The 21409-nt window shown below is 36.8% G+C and overlaps 1 protein-coding gene across 2 annotated transcripts in view; it reads left to right on the forward strand.

Moving 5' to 3' along the window:
* Positions 1-21409, forward strand: part of USH2A (usherin) — a gene marked incomplete at both ends in the record, with an annotated part of 700457 nt that overhangs the window by 192256 nt on the left and 486792 nt on the right. For both annotated transcript variants that reach the window (XM_080825193.1, XM_080825194.1), the window contains 4 exons: positions 6032-6526; positions 7534-7794; positions 9401-9570; positions 16226-16370. In XM_080825193.1, coding sequence (XP_080681319.1) covers positions 6032-6526; positions 7534-7794; positions 9401-9570; positions 16226-16370 — 1071 coding nt within the window. The remainder of the gene's footprint in view (positions 1-6031; positions 6527-7533; positions 7795-9400; positions 9571-16225; positions 16371-21409) is intronic.

Consider the following 21409-nt stretch of genomic DNA (forward strand, 5'->3'; position numbering starts at 1 on the left):
AGCTTACTTAATTAGTTAGAAAAGCTTATAAAGTTCTATAGAGGCACTGAAGTTCCATAATCTTCCTCAGAATGGTTAGGGAGATGCCTCGTTTTAACACAGTGATTGGATTTAAAACTTTTGCATAGCGTACCTTTATATTGTGTATGTACTGCAGTAGGTTACATTTTGTACCAAATTCTGACTGACATGCACCTACATTATTGTGTCCACTTTCTGTTAATTCTAAATGTTTCCCCAGTATTCCAGCTCTTCTGTAAAGTTAATGGCAACTCTGAACTTCATGATGCAGATTGCAAAGGGAAATGAACATCTGTCTACATCTGCCATGTTGGCAAAGCATCCTAAAAACCTGCTACTAGAATGTTTATTTTCTTCCAAATATCAGCATGATCCAGGTGTCCTGAAACTTAAACTTTTGTGAGAGGGGAAAGGAGAGTTATAAAAATATTGAAAGTGATTTTGAAGATGACAGTACCACTGGTTGGGTTATTTCTGAAATCGTGAATCAGGGTCACCCCGTTTTTCCATTTAGCTTAATTCAATAATAAAATTAAACTTCAATTATACCCTTCAATTCCAGTGGCATGTTTTCCATAGTAACATATTGTGATCTATTTTATAGACCATTCCGTGAGAACACAACGCTCTGGCTCTTATTCATGATTGCACTAATATAGAATCCAAATAACAGTTTCTTACATAATAAATGTGTACTCATTCGCTAATCAGACATTTATATAATCCTATTAAATGAGGTATTATTTCCTAAATCCTTCTTTTCCATTAAAAAATGCCACTTCTGGCATTTCTTGACAATCACTATAATTAATGATGTGAAAATTATCTGCATGATGGCATTCGAACAGTAAGAACAATTGGTTAACACTGTCAGAACTTTGTATCGTTCTAATAATACCCTCATGTTTATTACTCTATTTCCAGTGTGTGGATAGCATGTGTAATATGAAAAGGAAACAGTACTTATATTCAGTCGGATGAACACAAATCTTTGGGTTAAATAAAGGCATTTGGAATTATAGGTGGAGAATCATTGAACTTTTCAAAGAAAATTAATAGTGCTGTCTTCCAAGAAAGTTTGATCATTTGGTTGAGCCCGTTATAGAATTCCTTGTTAGAATAAAAACTTTTCCTAGCTTGCCTGATGCACCATGGGAATCTCTGGGACGGTGGTTTCCAACCCAAGATTATGACACACTGGTGTATTATCATCTTTAAATGTTGCAAAATATTGGTTACTAGTAACACATAAGTAACAGTGGAATAATTTTAAAATTTCTGAATAATAAAAAAACAGGAGAGACAGGTATATATGTCAAATAAGTGCACTGGGAATTGTACATAATCAGTGCCTACTATTATCTCCCCTGTAGCTCCAATCTGGTTTGCCCACAGGTATTTCCTATGTGATGGGTGTGAAGAGAACAGCTATCATAGGAAACAGAACTTGTTTGATAGTGTTGTAGTTTTAGGGAGTGGCCACTAAATCATATTATGTTTTCCTACTTGAGTTTGGAACTAAAAGAGAACTAGATCTAGGATTCAGTAAGATGGCAATGAAAAATAAAAGTCATTTTCATTACTGATAAAAGTCAGAACTGGAGAATAGACCTTCTCTCCCGTACTAAGACAGATTAGAAGGGAGAAAAATCAATAGGCTGATCTAAATATTGTTTCCCCTCTTTCTCCCCAAATTCACAGTTAAATCATTTCTCACTTGGGAAGCCAAGGGTAGAGGGATAGTCCTTACACGTTTACTCTAAAAGATCCTTTCACAGAGAAATGAGTGGATGGATACTTCTACACCTGACCACTGCTCACATAGCCTAAAGATGGTAGCATAGTTTAGAGTTGCAGATGATGATACATCTTAGTGAACCCTGAGACTTCATTTCTACCTTCAATATCATTACCATTTGTTACTCTATACTAAATCAAGGGATCGATGTAACAAGTGGTAAGATGTTTCTGAGAGAAACAAACAGTAAATATAGGGAGGGAATGAAACCAAGAAACCGTTTCTATAAAGCTCTTAATATTCTTTCCTGGAAAAATCAATCAGATGTATATGGGAAAATCATTCCTTCATTTATTCAATAAAATTTTATTCAGTGTTTACTCCAGATCAGGAACTGTATGAGTCACTAGAAGCACAACGCTGGAAGGAGCAGTTTTCGTTATTGAGAGGGGAGATAAAACCGTAAGACAAAATTATAATATGTATTAAATGTTAAATTAGAGTAGACTTGGAGTATTAGGAAAGTGCTGGGAGGGGGAGAGGAAGACATGCCTGCGGTGGCAGAGAGGGAGACCGAGGACCCTTGAACGTCTCACAAGAAGGAGGTGATGTGGGAGCTGGATTGGCCAGATACTGCAGTAAAGGAAGAACGATTTTCCTGGAAGAAATTGTATGTGAACAGGCATGAAGGAAGGGTGTATGAGAAAATGAGGTACATTCAGCACAACTGAGCAGCTCCAGGTAGCTTTCATGGATGGTGTGTTAAGGAAATACTGCCAACCATAGTAGGTACCAGCTGAGGTCATGAATTAGTGCTGAGGCAAGAATTCTGAATGTTGTCCTTAATGTGCAGAAATTTGTGGTTTGAGCCTGGGTGGCTCAGTCAGTTAAGTATCTGCCTTTGGCTCAGGTCATGATCCCAGGGTCCTGGGATTGAGTCCTGCATGGGGTTCCTTGCTCAATGGGGAGCCTGTTTCTCCCTCTGCCTCTGCCTGCTATTCCCCTGCTTGTGTTCTTTCTCCTTGTCAAATAAATAAATAAAATCTTCAAAAAAAAAGTTTTTTGTAGGAGAACAATTTTTCCATGCTCAAAGTGAAAGATAGAGGAAATTCTTATCCTTACTAAGGAGTACGACCAGATCAAGATAAGTTGTTTTAACCCGAGTTAATTTGTTGTTGTTGTTGTTATGATAAAATTAAGGGGAATTCTATTTATATCCTTTCTATTACTTTTATTTAGTTCATACTATATGTTGTTTATACAGTGTTTTTAACCAAATATGTGTTGCCATCTTAATTCTGTAATTACTCTAATTTCTTACTAGACTCCTCTTATAGATTTTGATCTATCAGGATTACATTCCATTTCTCAAATGCTATAAGCATCAAGTATGTACTGAACTTCTCTTAATTATCATCACGTTATGTATGTTCCAACTTCCGATTTAAGTGTGTGCCATTCTCTTAGAATATTAAGCCCTGATATTTATTTTTGCCTTTTAGGTTCGGCTTTTGACATTGTTAAATACAATGTTTTCTATCAGTTTGCACACCTTCAATGATTTTTCAAATGTTTTGAATATTTTAAACCCTCTCATGTGGAATGCAGATAACTTTAACTTAATAAGTATTTACTGAATTTACTATTACATGCCAGAAATACATGTTATAGGAACTACACCCTGGCTATTATAGACAGGCAATTTCCCATATTGTTTAATTATCATCACAATACTCTGTTATGAGCAACAAGTATGATGTTCAGATAATATACTGAAAACCAATGTAGTAGTCATTTGAATAATTAATCAAATGAAAGTACTTAGCAACCACTATCAATATATCCCAAGCAAATTTTTCCAGTGGAGGATATCACTTTTTCTGAAGAAGCACAGTAAATGTCATTCATCAAATCTTTCTAGTGGAAGATATCACTTTTTCTAAAGAGGCATAGTAAATTTGATGTATCAGCTTTACGGGCTTGATTCAACAAATACTTATTGAGATACTACTGTGTGCTACCAATATGGTGGCAAGTAAGGAGGACCTGGTCCTGGGTTCCCAGGGTGTTAAGTCTAGTGTTAAGGAAAGACAGTTCATCAAACTATAAAAATAAAATGTGAAAAGGGTTGTGTTAAGGGGTATATATCTATATATATCTATAATATATACTAACATATCATACACACACAAACACACACACTCACGATACTAATGGGAGATTATGGCTAGTTTTCTTTCTTCTACATCCTGGAAAACCTGAAATCTCATAGTATTCTCCCACTCCTACCTCATTTAAGCATGTTCAGTACATTTTTTAAAAAACTGAATACCAACTCTCCTGTGCCCTGAAACCATTTCAGTTTTGGATTGTAGGAAAGTTAAGGAAGTAGGAGAATATGAATCTGGATTTTTCCAGATTACTTAGGTTCTCAGAAGGTAACTGTTTCCTGGTTTCATTTTATAATAGAAAATTTCACTAATATGGGAAATAAGAATTAGTTATCAATGGGAATACATTTTTGTTATTTGATACTAAGCATACTTGGAGAGAAATTAATCAGTACAGGGGTGTCTGGGTGGCTCAGTTGGTTAAGCGTCTCACTTCAGCTCTGATCATGATCCCAGGGTCCTGGGATTCAGCCCCACGCGGGGCTCCCTGCTCAATGGGAAGTCTGCTTCTCCCTCTTCCTCTGCCCTTCCCCTGCTCGTGCATGCCCTCTCTCTTTCTCTCTTGCAAATAAATAAACAAAAAAATCTTAAAAACAAAAGAAATTAATCAGTGCATATGGTTGTGATTATTAGCATCTCCAAAGAGGAATCTCACGCTGTGTTTGTGCAATAATTTGTCTAAGTGATTTTGTTGTTGGTATAGATCTTTTGTTTATGAAAGTGTTATATCCCATTAAGGAAGCTTAAAATAAATTTTTTAAGCCTCACAATTGCAGCATTCTAGTGTGATGACTAATTTCACTTCAGAAAACTTCTGGAGTAGTGTCTACTCCAGTTTATTTTTCATAATAATATTCAAGTACATGCACTATTATATTCTGTATTTTCTTCTCAGGTTGCTACATGGCCTTCATCACTATGTTTTTAAATTATTATGTGATATTGGAATTCTATTAATGTATCATCTTAATATAAAATATTATAACCTGTTAAATTCCACTTTAATTTACTTCAATATTTCCTATGATAAATCACACATCCATATTTTTCTGTGCTTCCTGAGGAAATGCTTCCCAAAAATTCAAAGATCACAGTCTCGTACAATATGTTTGAACGTATGCTTGTATACATTATCAGTTTACTGCCTCTCCGTTTCAAACCTACTCTTCACTGCCTGCTTTGTGACAGTGAAGCTGGAACCTGTACATGTTTCTCCTTGACCAGCTGGTCAGTTGTGTCGCAGTCCTGCAATATACTTCCTGTTCCCTCAGAGAATGGGAAAGTTCCAGACACATGCCTAACCATGTCCACGCCCCCTATCTTTTTAATCCTTTAAAAAACCCAGACTTCTCCTGTGTCAGTTCTCCATTGATGATAACAAATGTCTCCAAAATTTTGCAGTTTAAAATAACAATAAACATTTATAAGTTTTGTTTCTGTGGGTCAGAAGTTCAGAAGAAGTTGCAGTAAAGGTATTGGCCAGGTGACAAATGTGGCCTGTGGAAACAGTTTGACAACCCTTGGTCCAGGACAATATTGTTGAACAAGCAAACAAGTTACATAGAAGAAGCCGCCATTTCCATTTCAGAGAACTGCCAGAAGTTTCTCTTTTATCTTCTGTAAAAAAGACACTATATTTTATTTTATTTTTTTAAAGATTTTATTTATTTATTTGACAGACAGAGATCACAAGTAGGCAGAGAGGCAGGCAGAGAGAGAGGAGGAAGCAGGCTCCCTGCTGAGCAGAAAGCCTGATGTGGGGCTCGATCCCAGGACCCTGAGATCATGACCTGAGCCGAAGGCCGAGGCTTTAACCCACTGAGCCTCCCAGGCGCCCCAAAGACACTATATTTTAGAAAGAACAAGAGTTTAAACAACCTTCTAAATAGTTTTCATGACAAGAGGCACTTTTCTTATGTTACACTGCACAGTAAAAGCAATCAGAATTTGTTTTATTTCCGTTTTAAAAATCCAAACCGTTCTCTTATTCAAAAGAGCAGATTGTATAGTTTATGTGATTAAGTTATACAAATAGGAAAACAATTAGGAATGATTCCTTACCGATTTCTGAAATATGACTCTTTTCTTCTTTTAATTTCAGATATTCAGTACTTCTTAGACACTGATCTGTCGCCATATACTTCATATTCCTATTACATCGAGACGGCCAGTGTGCATGGTTCAACAAGGAGCGCACTTGTCACATACAAGACAAAACCAGGGGTCCCAGAAGGAAACTTGAGCTTAAGTTATATCCTTCCTGTTGGCGCAGACTCTGTGACACTTGCCTGGACTGCACCTTCAAATCATTCTGGTCCTATAGAGAAATATATTTTGTCCTGTGCTCCTTCAAGTGGCAATGAACCATGTGTTCCCTATGAAGGTCGTGAAACCTCCGCTACCATCTGGAATCTGGTTCCATTCACCAAGTACCATTTTTCTGTACAGGCATGTACTAGTGGGGGCTGTTTACACAGCTCACCCCTTACGGTGATCACAGCCCAGGCACCTCCCCGAAGGCTGAGCGCACCTGAGGTGCGGAAGATAGGTTCCTCAGAGCTTCATGTAGAATGGTCGCCCCCAGTGGAACCAAATGGTAAGAATTCAAGGCTTAGATTTCCCTTTCTTGAGCAAAACATGAATGAGAATCTAGGCATTTGGAATTGTGCAATAAGAATCTGGCAACTGTATCCATTTTTGTAACTGTAGGATATAATAATTGAGAATTTCTAAAGATATCAGATACTATTTGTACTGGTTAGTAGAACAAGTATATTTCTTTAATCTAATAACAAATTCCATTCATTTAAATTGCCCCTTAAAAGGCTAATATTATCTTTGCTCTTAATGACATCTGTCACAACACAAATGATGTTTCTAATTTGAAACTCACTTATGAAATGCATTATATTTGACTGTGTCACAAGTTAGGGCACCCATAAGCAGTAAATTTTCTCTTTTAAGCAAGAAAAGGATATAAAATAATACAAAAAATATGTATATAGGCTAGCTGACTCCATTAAGTTAATTTTTTGTCTTCATACAATTGAACCCTTGGTTATATAGGCCAGACACAAATTCATAGATTTTTAGTAATTAATATCATGTACGTATGATGGCAAAACCTCTTTTCTTAGACTTTTAAAGTTATTTGAGAAGACTAGGTAGAAATCAAGTTTAATATTCTAATATTTATATAATAAGAGCGTGTGTTAAATAGATAATAAAATTAAAATACCCAAATTTGAAAGTATGTAAATTGGAGGTGTGATGATCAAATCTGCTCCCCACAAAAGCAATTCTTAGTAGAAATTATAATCATTCTGAAAGGGATTGAATTTACCTGTAGTAAGTTAAAGCTATTTTGTGTTTATGCATTCCCTTTTGTTTTTTTTCCCATGAATATATTTCAGCAGTATTGCATACATTCATCTGTCCATCAGTTGTTGTCTTTTATAAGTCCCGTCATCTAGATTACTGAAGAAATGGACAGGTAAGCTAGTCAGAAACAATGCAAAGCTGGTACTTTTTAGTCAGCCTAACCTCACAACACCCCCAAAACTGTCTGATGAGTCTTCTTTGTTCACTGTTTCACCGTTCTAGGGATAATCATAAGATATGAACTCTACATGAAAAAAACGAAGTCATGGAGAAACCATGAAAGTCGAGTTTTTCAGAGCAGTGGATGGTTCAGCCCTCACCCATTTACAGAATCAGCCAATGAAAATGCATTAAACCCTCCTCAAACAGCCACAACCATCACTGCCTTGGAGCCATACACCCAGTATGAGTTTCGAGTCTTAGCTGTGAACATGGCTGGCAGTGTGTCTTCTGCCTGGACTTCAGAAAGAACGGGAGAATCAGGTGAAGAAAAATGCTTTGAACTCTACTTTGAAGATTCCCAAATGAAAATACTGCCTCAAATGAAAGTCAGCAGCACTAAAGTACATTTTGAAAAGCAAGAATTATAAATTTATATAGGCCAAGGAAAAATTGAATATATTGGTTGGTTATGTAAATATCTCAAGGTCATAAAGAACTTGCAGTAAGTTTCAGGGGGAAAAAAATAAATGCCTTAGCTATTACTTCAAGGGGGAAAAATAACTACAGTCATAGTCTTTGGGGAATGTTTGCCAAAAATCGTAATTGGTTTTCATTCCTGAAGTGGGTTGGCAGTATGTTCTATCTTGCTCCAAATTCAGCACAATTTGTGTTCATTGAAAGAGATAATGATACCAATTTCACAAATCTTATTTTGTTTTTATTTCTCTCTCCAAAGCAAGTAGTGTAGGTACTAGATTCTATCCTAATGATAGAATCCTGGGTATCAATATCTGTAATTCACAAATTTGCTTATAAATAGTTTGCAATATGGTAAGGAAGGAGAGTAAAATTTTTAATTTTCTTAAGATATCTTTGCTATAGCAAATGAGATATTTTTACTCCCCCCCCCTTCAATTTCATTATAAAGTTGAAACACTTCAAATTACCATGAGCCTTTAACCAAAAAAAGACACCTTTGTTATGCTTTGAATCTATGGATATTCAAAGAAACCCAAGTCCTGATTTAAATTGGATCTGTTAGGACTGTGGGAGGATAAGGGTAGCTTTAGGTTGATGTCCAAGGGAATCATTTCATGAATAAAATGTGCATTGTGCTTGAGCATCTCTTAATGACTACCAGCCATCTTGGACAAATAATAGTGCCATGATAGCACAAGTGATGAGCCATGGCGTTCTGGAAGGGGAAAATCAAGGTCAGAAATGAAAAGTAATGGGTGAAAATGCAATACTGGACCCTCATAATCTTATGGGTCACTGGCTACTGAACGTGCGATGAGGTCCTTTGATAATACACCTTTGGTTAGCACATTTAAAATCCATATTAAGATCTCAAGGATGGCAGGGGGAGAATCTATGTGCGTATATACTCTGAACATTTCAATCAAGATTTATTGAAAACTTTAAAAATTTCTTTGGGGTTATTTAGAACATTTTAGATTTACCTCTTTCTGAGGAGTAATATTCTCCAAGCTGTATCAGTTTGGCTCAGTGAAAGACATCTCTACATCAAAAATCCAATATGTCACTATGCATTGTTCTGGACTTTGTGGACTAAGATTCAGTTTTGATGCTTCTCCTTTCAAATGCTTCATAATACCTACAGTTTCCTACCATATATAGTAGTTATCTTGATGAAAATAAGCAAATTCCTAAATGATTTTTCTTTTGTAGATGGAAAATATCTTTGCTAGGAATATAAGGGTAGAGAACATCCTTGCAGAGAATTAAAAAAAAAAAAAAAAAGGCAACTAGCTTCTCTAAACACCAGTATATCCTTTGATGTTTAGAAATCAGGATATTATGTAAGGAACAAGGTTATGTCAGAAACAAGAATAGGTGTATGAGTTCCATCTGGAGATCTGTAGGTACAGTGTTCATTGTCTGCCTGTGTTCTTGTCATTGACAGTGCCGGCATTCATGACCCCTCCTTCCGTCTTCCCGCTCTCACCTCACTCCCTCAATGTGTCCTGGGAGAAGCCAGCAGAGAATGTAACAAGAGGAGAAGTTGTGGGGTATAAGGTCAATATGGTTTCCGAACAGTCACCTCAGCAATCTCTTCCGGCAGCATTGTCACAGGTATTAGTATTTTAGAATGGAATTCTCTTCCTTTTGACATTTTCTGATTTTGCAGAATTCTATGACCAAATTCTCCCTTATATGTTCCTTACCTGTGGCATTGTTTCTTAATATAATACCATGTGTACAAGGCACTATTTCTACCACTTATTCTTCTAGTATAAGCATGTATTAAAACAAAATAGATATAATTTTGTTTAATAAAATCTGCTTTCTACACTTAACACCTACCCTTAAATATCTTGTAAGGAGCTCACTTTCAGTGGTTGTACACTGTCATGTTATTTGGGCTTACCATAATGTATTCAACCAACTGCCATCAGTTGATATTTATATTAATTCTTTTGGAAATATAGATAACATTGATAAGAATGTCTTCTATGTACATTTTGTATATTTCTGTTTCCAAGGAGAGGAGAATTCTGAGGAATGGGTTTATCACAACTTACAACAAAGGTTAACATGGTCAAGGTTTGGGATATGCAGTGACTTACTGTCTTCTAGTAATTCATACTCGAGCCAGAAGTAATGAGGATAATAATCGTAGCTAACTTATGAAGGCTTCATTGTGTACATGGACTAAGTCACTTGATATGTATATAATAATCCTGGAGGGGGAGAGGTTCTTGTTTCCCTCCAGTTTATGGTTTGGTCAATGTACTCCATTAGCCTATTTTACCAGCGTGATGATGGCCAATGACAGATGTGGCTGATGTTAAGTGGGCAAGTCATTCTGTGTACTTGGCTGTTTAGCACCTCTTTTGAGGAAGGCCCTCTTTGGCAGGCATTTGCACGATATAAGAGATCTTCACATGTAACAGTCTCTCCCATGGGTCCACCACATTCTTCTTTCCCAGTCTTCCTGGTTCCTGATCTTCCAATCTTCTTCCCTCCTTCCACCATGCCCATGACCAATACATTCAGGTCACTGCCATATAGTTGAGATGTGTTCTATCTTTGGACCCTTCCCTTTCTACACCAAATGGACGGCCAGATGCACTGCCCGAAGTTTCGCCCATTGAACAGATTTCTTCTTACTGCTGGAGTTTTGGGCCATCCTTGGGTGGGGCTATAGAGCATCCACCACCCATTTTTTACTTGCAGCCACACTAAGACCACCCATCTGTGAAGCAAGTCACATTTTTCTAGTCTCTCAGCTCCTGAGGGAAGTCTGAGAAGTCACAGGTATGAGCTGAGATTGAGCAGTCTGTGTAAGATGGTAACTGATCTGGGGGTTCAGACAACCTGCTTGCTCAGGATATTATTCCTGACTCTGCTGATGCCTGTTACCAGATATCGCCTACCAGTTTGTGATGAATTTCTGTTGGACCAACTTATTCTTAAGACATGGCTTGTCTGACAGAACTGAGCTCATGAAGGGTAGCTCTGGCTGCTTGGCCATTTGATATTGATACTCTGATTCTCTGCTTTTACCAAGGCCTACCAGCCGGCTAGGAGCTGCCTAGCAAATGGTGTTTAATTTCCATTGTGTGATATGACCTTGCTCCACATCCTGTGAGTCTACCTTGTGATTCTCTTATTGAGGGCTTGCCATAAATGTCTCACAACATCTTTTCCCTCTAGAGTTACCTGTAATGCCATAGGACCTGATAGGCTTTATGTCCCCAATTTTTTGGCTGCTTGCAGCACAGTGTTGGCCTGTGGAGAATCCTCTCCAGCCCTAGGGGACACCCAAAGTTGGCAGTACTCCATAGTATTCAGAAACTCGATCAAGAATAGTATTCCTAGGTGTGGAATATGTTCTCTTCAGAATGTAAGAAGGCCTTCAGGACATTCTGTTTCTTTCCTACTAGTGGTAAGTGCAAATTGCAATAATTGTACCTTTATTTTGGAAAGGATATCCTAGCATGTCTCGGGCCACTGGACCCCTAAAATTTTTACCAATGTGGCAGACACTTAATTTTTGAAAAACTTGATCACTTATTCTTTGGAGCATATAATACTTAACAAGACCTCTACATATCTGCCATGTTTTGTTTCTCTAATTCATTTAATAGGATGCTATTAATTTGGAGAACCAATACTGCCAAGGAGGTTTTCACAGTCTGCTTTGAATTGATGACCTTCAGGTCTTGTCTTTCTTCAATGTATTAATAGCACCCAGCAAGAGCTACCTGATTCCATGGTCCTTATAATAACTACTTTCCCCAAAATAGTCCAGATAATTGCCAGTTCCACCAAACCAGTGAACTTCCTTCCACTGGTAAGTCATCCAAGTCACCACTAATGAGATTAAGAATCATTAGTGTATGCTAGGGGCCATCGGTACTCCGCTCACTACCTGTGACGAGGTGGTCTTTGGCAGCCAGCTGGTTGGTGATCTAGCTCCAAAATATCATTTTAGAGTCTCTTTCCTAGGACACTCCTGCCGTCACTATCTTAGGTCAAGTTCTCTGGGAAACAGATGCTGTGAAGAGGACTGAGTACAGGTTTATTGGGGAATGTTCTCAGAAACAACACAAGGAAAGTAGTAAGAGTGGCAGGACTGAGCAGAATAAGAAGCTGAATTGTGAGGCAGTGACAAAGGGGTCTAAGCTGATCCTCTGGGTGGTTCTGGAGCTGAAATGACTCTATCAGTTTGTCCTAAATAAGTCAAGGAGCCAGACCTTTTTACCCCATCGTATTAGTTTCCTGGGACTGCCATAACAAATTAACCATAAACTAAGTGATGTAAAACAACAGAAATTTATTTTTTTAGTGGAGGGCCAGAGTCTGAAATCAAAGTGTTGGTAGGACCATTTTCCCTCTGAAGGCTGTCCAGGAGATTCCTTCCTTACCTCTTCCAGCTTCCGGTCGCTCCTTGGGTTCCTTGGTTTGGCGTAGTGTAACTCCAATCTCTGCCAGTCTTCACGTGGCCTTCTTCTCTGTGTTGCTGTCTCTTCTGTATCTGTGTATCCCTCTCCATTCTTCTATAAATATATCCCTTGTACTGAAGACCCACCTTAAATCCATGACAGTATAATTAATTATATCTGCAAAGACCCAATTTCCAAATAAGATCACTCTCTGAGGTACTAGGTGAGAAAGGATTTTGGGGAGACTTTCTTCAACCCATCACCAATAGGTTTGCCAAAATTTCTGAGGCTCTTCAGTAGACAGGGCATGTTTACAACACAAAACTAGAAGAAGAACCAACAAATAATTTATGATTCCTTGTTTTACTTTTTCATTAGTCTGAGAATAAGTGCTGACTAACGCACATCTGTCTCAGGTGATAAATGCAGAGGTAGCTTTACACGTACCTCATAACTTAACTGACTTAGTCTACCAATTCAGGGTATCATAGGATTTAAGGTAAATTTACAGCTGTAACTGCTTCATGTGGCCCTTAATGTTATACCGTATTTATCATTGATTTTTTATTGTTTTGTTGTTGCTGTTCTTTTGGTTTGTAAACTATTATTTCTTCATAAACCATAGCTTCAAAGCAACTATTACCTGCAGTATGGTATTCTAGTCTAAGAAACAAAAATAAGAAAAAAGCATAGTTCCTAAAGATATAGCCTCAGAAGTTAATTTGTTTGTTCATATCCCACTTCTGTCAATTGCTAGCCTTCCACACATCCCTGTACTTCAGGTTTTACTCATCTGTAAAAATAGGAAAACCATTTCTCCTTATCTACATGGTTTTTGTGGAGTTTAAAGAGCTTGACACGGGCACCTGGGTGGCTCAGTTGTTAAGTGTCTGCCTTGGGCTCAGGTCATGATCCCAGGGTCCTGGGATCAAGCCCCACGTTGAGCCCTGCATCAGGCTCCCTGGTCAGCAGGGAGTTTGTTTCTCCCTCTCCCACTCCCACTACTTGTGTTCCCTCCCTCGTTGTGTCTCTATCAAATAAATAAATAATTTTTTTTTTTTTAAAAAGAGCTTGACAAATATTAGGTCCTATTAGTGATTATTATTAGTGAGATAAGACTACATTAAACTTTTAAAAAGATAATTTTGTCATTTAGTGGAGCAGGAAAATATTGCTTTTTTATTAGTGATAAAAATTATGTATATACATCTTTTTTGTTTAAAAGTCCTTTCTTTGTGGCCAAGTTGAAATAAGGATATAGATATGTCACTTTTTCTCTTTCTTATGCTTTCTCTCCCCTACATATATCCATCTACCTAGTCATATAGTCAAGAAAGTGAAATCATGAGTGGCAAAGTCAAAATCTTCACCTTCTCAATAATTAAATTTGTAAGCACACTGACTTGAGTGTGTCTTATTATAAGCTTGGTTAAAAAAATTAGCCAAAATTTCTAGGGAAGGCCTACTGTAAAATAATTGTTACAGAAACTTTGACTAAGAATGGTGCAAGGAAATAGATAGAAGTGGGGATATTATCGGGGTAGGATTGAAATCCTACTTCTGTGGAGTTCTCTCTACCTCCTTAAAGATTTATCCCAAAGAAAATTTTTAATTAAGTTGGTCCTTTAAGTCTTATAAAATGACTATATATACAATAAAGACAAAGTTTATGAGTGATTATTTTACGTGCCCAAGCTTTAAGGTAAATGTCTTTTTTTTAATCATGTGATTTCTAACAACTATATGTAGAGAAGTAGAAGTCCATCAAAATTAGTATTAATCTACATTTTCTATTTCTTGTAGTATTTCTTTTTGTGTTCTTGTTCCACAGAATAGTTTTTTCAAAAAATGACCCAACATCCTAAATGAAATAAGCAATACTTCATTTTGATTTTTTTTTTTTTTTTTGCGTTTGAGTATAGTTGATACAATATTACATTAGTTTCAGGTATACAACAAAATGATTCAACTTCTCTATATGTTACTTTTTGTTAACCGTAAATGTAGCTACCATCTGTCACCACACAATGCTGTTACAATACCATTAAGCATATTCTCTTTGTTGTGCCTTTTATTCCCATATGTTATGGATTCCATAACTGGAAGTCTGTGTCTCCCATGTTGTCCATCCCTCCACACCTTCCCTTTGGCAACCAGCAGTTTGTTCTCTGTATTTGCAGGTCTGATTTTGCTTTTTGTTTGTTCTTTTATTCACTTTTTTTGGATTCCACATGTGAGTGAAATCTATAGTATTTGTCTTTCTCAGACGGACTTATTTTACTTAGTGTAATATCCTCTGGGTCCATCCATGTTGTCATAAATGTCAGGCTCTCATTCCTTTTTATGGCTGTATAATATTCTGCTATATATTTTTACTACATTTTCCTTAAAATAAGAACCACTTTATTATATTTTATGTGGAAAACAATTCCATTTTCTAAAAATCTACATTAATCCCACATAGGTTGTTCTAAATGGGATGAATTTTATAGCAATATTCAGTAAATTTTACTCACTTCAAAGTTTTACTTTTTGTGGAAAAATTAAAGTCACATTGGACAGAACAGAAAATTTTATATCCTCGATCCCTCAATAACAACTTTAGAATTAGAAACATAAAGTACTTACAATTTGGTATTTGATGTTTTTCTGATTTCTAATTGTAGTGGTGAGGAAATAGTCCCAAAGTTTTAAATTATTCCTAGATTTTTATAATCTTTAAAATCACCTTTATTTCTGAAAAATGTTTTATAAATGATATAGTTTATATTCCATGCACACAGTTTCCTAGATCTACTCATTTAGGTCATGAAATTTTAAAGTGAATACCCAGGCAAATATTCCAAATGAATTTTATCTTATTTCTATAGTGAAAATATCTAGAAACTTACTTCAAATGTTACTAACCTTTACAGTTACCTGCATTTATATTTATGGAAGATTATTTGATATGAATGTATATCAACATCCCTTAGAAAAAAAGTTTTATACTAATGCTTAGTGTCATACTCTTTGTTTCAATGACTTTTATCCTGAATATAATTTCCAGTGCTTTCTGTATCTATAAACTAAGTAAACTTACATGGTTGCTTTTGATCATTTCTAGTTATAATGATGGGACCAATGCTCAGTGATAGTTGTTTAATTATTTGTTTATGGACTATGGAGTTTCTCTCAGTCTCCTTTGCTCAAATCTGCTATTCTCATTTGAAATTGCATGATAAAGACAATATTTCAGAAAATTAAACTGTTTGATCTAATCTGCATATGCTTATTTATATAAGAAAGATAATTGAGAATTGACCTCATGTGGATGCTCAGTAATGTGTTTCCTTGTTTTCTTTTTTGTTTTGTGGCTTTTTTCTTTCAAGAAAATGATGGAATTGATTTAACATAGTGATATTTTTCTGTACTAGCTCCACAAATAATGTGTGGGCATTACTATGTGGGTTTAGTTTGGGCCAAGCCCCATGGTTTTATTTGGACTTTTTCATGATAACAATGACAATGTCACCATCCTTTATCTCTACCATTGGTGACAATAACCATACCACCACGCTGCTTTATGAGGCAATAACTTGGTTTCCTCATTTATCCACTCAGGAACTGGATTATTACCTCATAAAACAGTGTGATTGTACAATTATCAATTAAATCCTAGCTTGTTGAGATTCTTCAAAAAAAAAAAATCCCTTTCCTAATAGTGGTTGACAATAATTCTTCTGTCTGAATTCATAGAACATGACTGGATTCATGGATTCTTGAATGCCAAGGTTATGTTTCTCACACTGTTTATCTATTATTTGACTTTTTTTTTTTTTTTTTTTTTTGCCTTAAAGGTGTTGTACACTGCTAAACCCCAAGAACTGTCTTACATTGTAAAAGAACTAAAACCTTATAGGATATACAACTTTACTATTTCTCTCTGCAATTCAGTTGGTTGTGTAACCAGCACGTCAGGAGCAGGACAGACATTAGCAGCAGGTAAGCAAGTTCTAATGGACATGAAAAATATATTATATCTTTATAAACCAACACTTCTAAAGCTCAATACCTTCTCTAGTTTGGACTTAATACTTGCCTTTTCTGGTTCTTCCTGCTCCTCAATCACTAACTGATTGCTACCTATGTTGACATTTTTAAACAAACGAAAAGTAAGTAAATGAGCTGAAGTTATGAGGTCCATGGGAGCCCTGAGTTGCACCTGTGCCGTAATAAGAAATATAATTAGATGCAGAGCAACTCCAGGGCTCAGCAACCACCCTACCTCCCAGTGATGCTCTGACCGTTAGAAGTATTTAGGTGGCTTCTTAGGAGAGCTCAGAATGCTCCTTCCTGGCCCTTTTTGTGGCTTTAGATCTGTGCATGCCTGCCCTCTGGGACTGAAGGCAGACATCTGGGAATTACTGGGTTGCCCTGATGTTATATTTTGCCTTTATTGGATAGGCAATAGTGTCATTATTAATTATTTTGTTATTAGTAAGAAGCTCCTAAGTCTGTGAGATTAAAAAAAGAGAGAGAGACTGGTTATCAAGTTAGATCTTAGTAGGAAATGGTTTGTATAGATTTTTGCCTGTATAGATTTTACTTAGAGCAAACTAGATTCATACAAACTTGATCACTAACACTAACACCAACTTAACTCAGTCACTCCACAGATAGTATATTTTCAAATCAGTTTTTCTTTTGGCAATGAAACAAGGCTTGGCGCTCCTTAAGAAAATGTCTAGATATGAGAAGGTTAAGAGACTCCTAGATGAATGACAGATATTATGCAAACCTATCTACCTATAAAAATATTCCCTATACCTTTTCCCTAACTGTATTCAGGTCCAATTCTACTGTTTTGTTTTGCCTTGCTTTAGTTCTGGAAAAACTTGTTTGGCTCAAATGATTTCATCCAAGTGATTTTGTTTCTTCAAATTTTCCATCAAAGAGATCGACTCCCCAATTCTAAGGAACCTCTACAACTGAACTCTTTGTGTTTTTTATATTTATATATATTTTTATATTTATATGTATTTCATATATATGCATACATTTATGGCGTACCTAGATTGTACAAAATACCATTCTCCTATAACACTGTTTATTTATTTATTTTTATATATTAGATTATTAGAGGGTTACTGAATGTGGATAATAGAGGCAGGCTCCTTGTGTCCTTTTGGAAAAATGATGTAGTTTGGGACTAGGGAACAAAAAAGAGGAATCTGTCTTACAGGCTGGAGAAAAGCAAAAATAGAAACAACACAAGTTGAAGACTGGCCTGAGTTATAGTAGAAAATAGAGTGATCATGTGAGTGATTAGAACTGAAATCAAGACTTCCAGGGTTGTAAAGTACCTAAAAGTCATCTGTGTGGGGCACCTGGGTGGCTCCGTTGGTTGAGCATGGAACTCTTGATTTTGACTTGGGTTGTGATCTTGGGGTAATGGGATCAAGCCCTGCCCTGGGCTCCATGCTCAGCACCGAATCTGCTTCTTCTTCTTCTCCCTCTGCACTTCCCTCCACTATCTCTCTTTCTCTCTCAAATAAATAAGTAATAGAAGCTTCAAAACGAAGTCATCTAGTGTGACTTTCTCACCAATAATAGTATGTTCTGTGTCACATTCTTCCCAAGTGTATATCCAACTCAAGTTTGATACCTTTAGTGGGAGGGGAGCAACCACTTCTCAGACAAGTCCATGTTTAGAGACCTCTTTCAAAGGGTGATTTCTTACATTGATCCAGAATATCTCTCTGTGGCCTCTATTCAACAGTTGGGGCTGTCCTCAGTCTAATTCATCTTCCTCATGACATCACTTCCAATAACACTTTCAATAACTAGTCCTCCCTCAAGTCTCTCCCTCGCTGCGTACCACTGCATCTCCTGTCTGCACCACAGGTGCCATAGTTTCTACCGCTAGTGGTACAAGTGCTCTTCTCCAGATGAGATTCCGTCTGTCTTTTCATGGAAAATGCAGAGACTGGATGGGCGCTGGGGATGGGAAGAGAAAAGCAGGATAAATGTCTAGGGAACAGATCCTGCCCGGTCAACACGCCAGTGATAACAAGTGTGTTAACAGCATCCACCTTGGTTGTAGTAACTGGTTTCTGTGGCATAGCTGAGGGCTCTGTGCAGCTCCCATTTTAGCTACTGGTGAGGATACTGAAGACCACTCCTGTCCGCTGAAAGAGTACTGAAATGAAACTAATCTAAGTCTTCTGAATTCTGACTCTTTATCCTTGGAAGATAGAACTTAGAAACTTCTCATAGTATCTGAAAGCCATGAGATGCACAAATTAATCGACTTTTAAAAATAAGAGCTTATTCATATATTTAGGGGAAGCGTGATAATCCAGGATGCCAGGGTTTAAATCTGGGGCTCTGCCATATACTAGCTCTGTGACCTCGAATAAACTATGTGACTCGTGTGGCTTGATTTTCCAACTTAAAAATAAGGATAACTTATTTTATAGGGTTCATAAAGATTAAGAAATTTAAATATTGAAAGCAGTGCCCAGCACAAAGTAAATCCTCAGTAGAAACTGTTATTTTTTTTTTAAGATTTTATTTATTTATTTGACAGACAGAGATCACAAGTAGGCAGAGAGGCAGGCAGAGAGAGAGGGGGAAGCAGGCTCCCTGCTGAGCAGAGAGCCCGATGCGGGGCTCGATCCCGGGACCCTGAGATCATGACCTGAGCCAAAGGCAGAGGCTTTAACCCACTGAGCCACCCAGGTGCCCCAAAAGTGTTATTTTTATCATGATTATTCTGTCACAATGTAAATGTTATAAAATTTCTAATATTATCAAAATCTAAATTTTTTTTTTACAACTTTGCTTCTATTACACTCTTACAACAGGAATGAAATAATGCAGAGTCCTGAAACTAAGGACTATGTTACAAAAATAAACCGTAGGCATGCTAAAGCCTAAAAGCATTATTTTTCAGTTCTGTAAGAACTATACCATTTAGAATTATAGTAAGCATTTCAAAATTTTGCTCAAAAACTACAGATTTCAAATTTGTTAGTTGCAGTATATAATAATGTGCCATAATCATATAGTTACTGTATTTTGTTGTGAATGGTCCATTCAGTAAGCATGTAATAAGGGCTTACCTTTTTAGGGCACTGTGGGGGATTCAAAGATAATTCTGTTCAAAGACACCTTCATGGTGCTTGCGTGAAGATGTCAACATACAACAGGTAGGCTTAACACCTGAAGGCATTGGAGAAAGGACAAAAGAAAGCTATGGGAACGCAGAATATGGGATAGATAGCTTTGATTTGGGAGATTGGGAAGTTAGCTCAGATGCAATGGCATTTGAGGTGGACTCTAAAGGATTGGTTAGGATTTGGGTAGGTATTTACTGGGCACATGCCACCCTAATCGCTATTTTAGAGATTAGCACTGTCCCAGGTACAAATGGGATGAAAACTGGGGTTTATGAAGAGTCCTCTGGCAGTAGAATGTGGAATAGACTAGAAGAGATTTGCACATAGAGTCTGATAGACTTTTCTAAGAGGCAGTGAGGGAGTAAATCCAATGAATAGAAGTAAAGATTGATGGAAGGGAACGCAGGTGAACCAAGGAAGAGAAATCCACAGGTTAAGAAGAAGGAAGAATTGAAGATGACAGTAAATATTGCAGACCATGGTGATGGCATTAAAGATAATGAGAAAGATGAAGAAAGAACACATGGGAGAAATAAACCCAGGAGTTTAAGTTTGATTTGATAGAAACATATCCATGACGATTATAAGGAGCCTGCAGCAGAAAATGCAAATCTGGAGCTTAACAATGATACAGATTTTGTAATTATTACATACCGATAAAGCTAAAATGGTGGACGACAATGAACTAGTGAAAACAGAAATAACAAAAATTAAAAGTTCACATCTTAGTGAATGGTCATATTTTGGGAGAAAGAGAAAAGAGGAGTAAAGGGGACAGAGAAATGGTCAGAATTAGAAGGAGCAGTGTCAGAAAAAGTTATGGGAAGAGAGAATTCTAGAAGGATCTAGAATTCTGTAGTACCATACGCTATAGGCAAAGCAAGAGGAATGTGACCTACAAGGAAGGTGTCATTGGTGACCCTCTGGGGAGAACTCCAGTGCTGGAATGTAAAGGACTGAGCAGTTACAGGGGAAGATGTAATGGTAAATTTAAAATGCCCTAAATGTGTACATTTACATATGTAAATTTAACATTGTTTTTTGTTGTTTGCCAAAATTTTCCTTCTATAGAATTTCCCTAGGAAAAGAGATTTTAGTGTTCTCCTGGGAAAATGTTTATTTCTTAATCCTGTAATACATTTGGTCGGAACTCTGATTCTTCTTCTGCCAAGCAGAGAATCAGGACACTTATGTGACAAAAGTATGGCAAAATAATTTTTGCTTGCCATTTGATTTATTTTAAAAGACATCATTTTTTTGGCGTGGAGGGTATTGAGATCAGTAAGAATGAACTTATTTACCTCTTTTGGTTGGAATATAAGGAAAAGCCCAGCAATTACAGATCCAATATCTTACCAGACTTATTTTTAGTAAATATAAGTTTTCTTCTAAGATTTTCTTAAGATTAAACATCTGGATATAACTCATGGATCCTAAGTCATAGAAGGAAACAAAGGGAAGGTCGATCCCTTCAAAGAGTCAATAGGTTGGCTGTAGGGAAGAAATCAAAATTGACCTGCAGCTTTCGGATTATTCCTGCCCTGTTTCTTCCAGTCATGAAACTGCAATTTGGAGGGATTATGTTACTACAACGGATTCTAACGGTTGTGTGAGGAATTAACTCTTCAGCACAGACGCAGTTCACAGAAATTTATTATGGGAGATTGAAAGGAGCCGGTGATCATTCAAAAACTTTGAAAAAGTGCACCAGAAGTTAGTAGTAGTGTTCAGCCTTTCCAAAGCCTTGAGTCGTGAAAGCATGTTTCCTCCTTAAATCTCCGTCACAGAAATCAAAAAGATACTTGTAAAGATTGATCTGACTTTCATTAGAAAGCTTGAGAATTACAATTTGCTCTTGTA

The sequence above is a fragment of the Martes martes genome (genome assembly GCF_963455335.1).
Source record: "Martes martes genome assembly, chromosome: 15".
Classification (NCBI taxonomy): Eukaryota; Metazoa; Chordata; class Mammalia; order Carnivora; family Mustelidae; genus Martes; species Martes martes.